At 39.0% G+C, this 6,262-nt stretch overlaps 1 protein-coding gene across 1 annotated transcript; it reads left to right on the top strand.

Annotated features, from left to right (window-relative positions):
* The first annotated feature begins 1,212 nt into the window (after positions 1–1,212).
* LOC134005565 (perforin-1-like) lies at positions 1,213–4,560 on the top strand. Its single transcript, XM_062444489.1, has 3 exons — positions 1,213–1,219; positions 1,996–2,506; positions 2,883–4,560. Exons 1-3 carry the CDS (start codon positions 1,213–1,215, stop codon positions 4,126–4,128), a joined length of 1,764 nt encoding a protein of 587 aa, XP_062300473.1. The 3' UTR covers positions 4,129–4,560.
* Positions 4,561–6,262: the final 1,702 nt, after the last annotated feature.

The raw sequence follows: 6,262 nt of genomic DNA, 5'->3' as shown, positions 1-6,262 counted from the left end.
AGTCATACAACTGGAGTAGATGGTGGGGGAAAAAAGGAATCCTGATTATTTCCTCATCAGGAAGTTTGAAATGTCCTGTAGCAATATGAATGAATTCCATGTGGTGTATAGTATGTCATCTTGTATTGGAGTTTCCCTGCATAATGGCTGTGGGACAGAGAGCCAGTATGCAAAGAAGCAGTGGCTCAGAGTGGATCTATTGGCTGGATAGTTGACTTATCTGCTCCTGCAATGTCTGTGCAGTCATGCATCTCTGCACAGCCAGGCTGTGTTCAAGTTCTTAAATGCTTCTAAATGATTCCACTCTGTTCACTGCATTTACCTCATTTAAGACAATAAACTAACATACTTGGGGGAACTCCTCTCTGCATCCCTACATGCACTCGACATGAATTGCTTTCTATTGTTTTTATCTTTGCCTGTGGGACCCTGTTGTATGTGTTAGTATAAATTTTAAATATAATCTTTGCAGGTAGTGCCATTGATGGGTAGAGGGTTTTTATTATTGCTAACCTCTAGTCTTAAGGAATGCATGAAACTATCAAAATGAGAAGTTATCTTGAATCAGAGAGAAACAACTTCTGCAAAACTAAATAAGTCTGTGGTCTCTGTAAGTCAGCAAAGATGTACATGCATGTACAAGTGTTGCATGACATGCCTGAGCTGATCACACCTTTTGCAAGGACACTCGTGTACAGTAGAGTGGACATCTAACCACTTAGTTCCTCTACCAAAAACGCCCATAGATTGATAGATCTGTCCAGATACAGGGATGGTTCCTCTTTAAGTAATGTAGTGGTGTTTGCTTCATAGACAAATTTAAAACAAAGGAGTTACAACTCACTTGTAAAAGGTGCATATGGTCCATGCGAAATAAACACATTCATCAGATTCATTTTTTTTATATTGAAGCTTTTCTTTTGTTTGAGCACTGAAATGACAAACATGACAGTAATTACAGCTGTAATTACTTACTGCATGTTTTAAAGGCAACAAAATCCACATTGAAAAGACGTGTATTTAGTTTACATTTATAAACAGAAGTACTCTAGATTACCAAGTAATCTATATTGAGGAATCTATTACAAACTTGCCAACCGCACATGTTGACGCACATCAGAGCGGCTATATATATTCAGCCAGGAAACATTTTCAACATCATATCAGCCTATCTTATCATCTTGCTATACATGCTGTACAGTACAGGCTGATATGTTAGGTAAGTCAATATAACACTGGATGGATATTTGGCAGATAAAATGCTTTTTGTATTGGGAATAATTTTGTGATCTCTATCTGGTCACTCTTTTGGGTTAGAATACAGCTCTTTATATTTTATTGTTCTAAAAAGAAGCATTAGTATGCTTACTTGGAAGACTGTTTTATTATACTTTATTTGGCTCTATAGTAAAACTGATTTTTGTTTTCTTTTGGGGAACAGCTAAAACAGAACAATTTAGATATCAGATCAATGTTTGTGATGCTTATAAAGATTAGTCCAGACAAGGCCACAATTTAACAGGCAGTTAAAGTGAGTTTTCAGTGATTAGTGGTGATGACACAGCAGTTATTTTCAATGACATAATATAGGATATCATAGACTCAGCTGTTCTATGACTTAGAACAAGACATTTTCTGATACAAAGTCATATACATAGTCTTACGAGAGACAGGAATACCCAAAAATCATGGCTTTGAAATGGCTGCAATTTTAGAACAGTTACTTTAAAAGTGCATGAAATTTTTGAAGCATATGTATCTACTGTCTACAGAACATTGTGCTGTTTTCAGCTTATAGAGTCTCATCACTGAGCTGAAAATTAACTTATGTAGTGGAATGTTTGTTTGGTGGTATGCAAACTCTTGCCTAGTTTGTTTTCTTAGCAATCACACATTTTTAGTGATGGTGTTTTATATTTTAATTCCAATATACAATTATAACTTACCTAATTGAAAGTAATCTAACATTCAGCACTCATTTACCTCTGTTCACAGCATTCCAGACATTGCTCATTGCAGTGTGGCTGCTGCCCGCTGTGTGCCACTCAGCGCAGCTCTCCTGCACGATAGGCCAAGCAGAAATGTGCAAAGCTGCGGGGACGGCCCCTGGGACAACTCTAGCTGGACTGGGATTTGACGTTGTCACCATGAAGCGTACACAGTCCTACGTGATCGATGTGAGCACCTGGCAACAGAACAACTCCTGCACCCTTTGCAAAAACCCCCTCATGAAGGGGAAGCTACAGAGGCTGCCTGCGGCTGTGGAGAAGTGGGAACCCCTGAAACTAAACATGATGTTATCCTCCACTGTGTATGAGTCCCCTGAAGCTTTTATCATGAAGAGGAACACAGATGTGAAGCCTGGCTGGACAGTAGGCCTGAACTTGAACACCACTTCACTCCTAGTTGGGGGTATGCAGTCTACTGCTGCCAGGATCATCATGGCTCAGTCCAAACTGGACAAGTTCAGCTTCATTACCCAAGAAGTGAAATGCTCCTCCTACCGGTGAGAAATCACACATACTTACAGTAGACCTATTTGATTAGATTTGTGTTCCTTATGAGGACTTCCTTACAGTGCCTCTTTATGCCTAACAATTAGTACAATGAGTTAGCTGTAATCTTCAATTTGCACATTTTTCAGAGCAACAGCTGATTCATGGCAAAAAAAAGAAAAGTGTAATAGCTTGAGAACTAATTTGTGGACAGTTCAGCAATTTCAAATTTCAGAAGTGACTTTAAAGTTCAATTGTAGCACAATTTTGATTCCATATGAGACTCTTAAGATGCTAAAATGATACAAATTAAAATCATAATATATATTTCTTCTGTCTGTAATATGTGCATTGTTTCCTCTAAAGTCTGTTTTCTTTCTGCTTCAGTTACAGCCTGAAACAAAACCCACCCGTCCATCCCATGTTTGTTCAGTCTATTATGAAGCTACCACAGCAGTACAACAACCAGACCAAGCCAGATTACATTAAATTCCTGGCCACCTTTGGCACACATTACACGCACAAAGTCGATCTGGGTGGCAGAGTGAAAAGCGTCACTTCTGTGCAAACATGCAAGGCGGCGTTGGATGGCTACACTGAGATGGAGGTGAGAAACTGCCTGAATGCTGAGGCAGCTGCAAGAGCAAGTGTCAAGAGCACTGAAATAAAAGCTCAGGCAGAGTATTGCAAGAATGCCTTGAAAAGACATAATAACAAGGGTAGTTTTAGCAGTACATTCAAGCAGAGGTTCACCCAGGTGGTGGGGGGCTCTATAGGTAATACAACTGACCTCCTCTTCTCCACCGAGGTCAAACCTGCCACCTTTCGTAAATGGAAGAACACCCTGAAAATCAATCCAGAAATGATCAGTTATAGCCTGTACCCACTCTACCAGCTAGTTAAAGATCCTGTGAAGAAAAAGGGAGTGAAGAAGGCCACTGAAGACTATATTCTGGAACACGCTCTAATCAAACACTGCTCCAACAAGTGCACTCAGGGTTCCACTCCCAGCTCCCATGATCCATGTGCGTGCGTGTGTCGACCCACCAAACACATCACCGACAACTGCTGCCCTCAGCAGCTAGGCGTGGCCCACCTCACTGTAACTGTCAAACATGCCACTGGCCTGTGGGGTGACATGTTCACCCAAACTGATGGCTTTGTGAGGGTCCTGATGGGCAACCAGACTTTCCAGACAAAGGTCATCAACAACAACAATAACCCAAAGTGGAACGAGGATTTCTACCTGGGCACGGTTGAACTGCCCCTGAAGACGAAGCTGAAGTTTGAGGTGTGGGATGAAGATAATCACTGGTATGACCAAGCCAATGATCTCTTGGGGTCTTGCACCAAATCAGTCGAGGCCGGGTCCTTCACGTTCGTCTGTCCCATGAATCACGGCAACTTGTACTTCTCCTACAAGGCGGAGTGTGCCCCCGGGCTAGAAGGTGACAATTGTTCAGAGTATAGCCCGTTCAGGATGAAAGCTGATATCCTTGACCTGTACTCACCCCGCACTAGCCTGAATGTCAACCAGGACCTGCTGGTTCATCTGAGAGGGGACCAAACAGTGGTGAGGGGAAACAATGATGTCGATGTTCAAGCTTATCTGCCTCTTCCCAGTGATCTGTGACTGGAGTCCACCAGTGGATGAAAGTCAGTCTTTTTAGATTCAACATACATAGAATACAAGTCTGTCTGATACAAAATTGGTCTGCAACCAGACACAAAAAATGTATTCAAAAAGCTTAAATAACTTGCAGCTAGGATGAAAATATGTAATATTACATTTATGTTAATTCTACAATAGTTTTGTCAGATTTCTTTACAATCTGACTCACTATGGGGACAGTAAGTGCAGTCTGTCTTGGTTTGACAGACTTTCAAGCTACAAAACTCTTCAAGTTCTGTTCTCCACTGTTGCAAGCTGTCTTCCTTCCTGTATAATTGTATGTAACATACATAACAAATATGAGTCAGTCAATGGCTTCATGTTGTTGATATTTTGGTTGCTTATGTTCGTCTATATTTTCTTTGTTTCATTAAAATTACTAAATAATATAGTTTGCTCATACATTTAGAAGCAATTTCAACCTTTTTGTGGAATATAAATGCTTTGATGATGCTTTATAATGCAATAAAATTGGTTTAAGCACATAAACATAATTGGTAGTTGAGTTTTTTTTTAAATCAAGTACACACATTGTGAGAGTTTGTTGCCCTCTGGTGGTAATAATTACTACAAACTACAACTATGTAGCCATTGATGAATACATATACTATATTAATGATTATCAATATATTATTACAGGTAATAATACTGGTATTAATAGTCACATCGGTGCTGCTGTCTGTTAGATCTGTATTCATAACATGCAATTAATTTATAACGCAATATTTGTGTGTCTGTATTATACACTATATAGCTATTCTGTAACAAATGCTACGATTGCAAATGTTTTATCCACACCATTTACCATTTGATTACACTGATTTTAAATGTCAGTCTAAAAATCATGCAACAGTTGAATTTGTTTGCACTGCCCCTCCTATATGTCTATCATATCTGTTGTTCTTAAGTTTGGCTCTAAATGTTCGCTGTGTAGTATTTGCCGATCACACCCCATACACAGTTTCAAACATATTTATGTACTTATTAAACATACAACAACAAAAAAACAAAACAACCCAACTGGTATTATGAGATTATTAATTCCCATGTATTCATAGAGTAATTGAATTGATGTGTAACCAAAAGTTTTCTCAGCCTCACAGTTTGGATATTGAAAGTGTGCCAGACTGAAGATGATGCACTCCTGCAACAATAACAGCTGTTTTTCAATGTTTGCACATTTCCTCTGTATTTTCATTCCGTTACATCCTTTATCAGAATCGTCGGTACTGGTTAAGTATGTTTACACATACAAGGAATTTGACTCCAGTTTACTGGGTCTCAACACAACCATTTTCAGAAATATACAGTAAGGAATGACTATATACAGGTGAAAACATTTCAGTGAATTGTAAACAGGATACAAATAGTGCAAAGGAATGAAGAGTCCAAGGAGCGCTGAGATAATACTAAAAAATATGTTACTTTATATGCATTGAGTAGGTGGGTATGTAAATAGCCTGTTCAGATATACAGTAGTGAGAAAAATGCATTGCACATTTTGTATTTTAGACTAAATTATATATAATTTTTAGGTACAGTGGGTAATAGTGTTCCAGGATTATTGCACAGTGCCACAGTGAATTAACTATTTCTAAGTCTAACATTGAGATGAAGAAACTGTTCCAATTTTGTAGGTTTCTTCCTTGTTGCTCTTCCTGAGGTTTCTTCCCCATTAAAGTTTTGTTTAAGGAGTTTTCCTTATTTCAATATGTGGTCTAAGGACAGAGGGTAATTGCTGTTCAGACTGTAAAGCCCCTTGAGGCAAATATGGGATATTGGGCTGTACAAATAAAATTGACTTAACATGCACTTCATTCAAAGGGACATATATATTCTTCTTTTCAATGCTAACTTAGTCTTCATTGATGTTTATGTAAATAAAGGCCCCACTGCAAAACAACTGACCCCAGTGCATCAAGCCCAAAATCATTGCATTCAAATGGTACCACTGTTAACCAACAGCGACCTCTACTGGCTGAACCCTACTACTGCCTAACGGAATCGTCCTCCACTCAACATGCTTTTTCCAGTCATTCACTTCACTTTCAAGGGTATTGAGGACTCATTGCTCCAAATTCCCACCATATACATT

This window comes from Scomber scombrus, chromosome 23 (assembly GCF_963691925.1).
Source record: "Scomber scombrus chromosome 23, fScoSco1.1, whole genome shotgun sequence".
NCBI classification, from domain to species: Eukaryota; Metazoa; Chordata; class Actinopteri; order Scombriformes; family Scombridae; genus Scomber; species Scomber scombrus.
The sequence above is the reverse complement of the archived record's forward strand: the minus strand, read 5'-3'. Positions and strand labels throughout refer to the sequence as shown.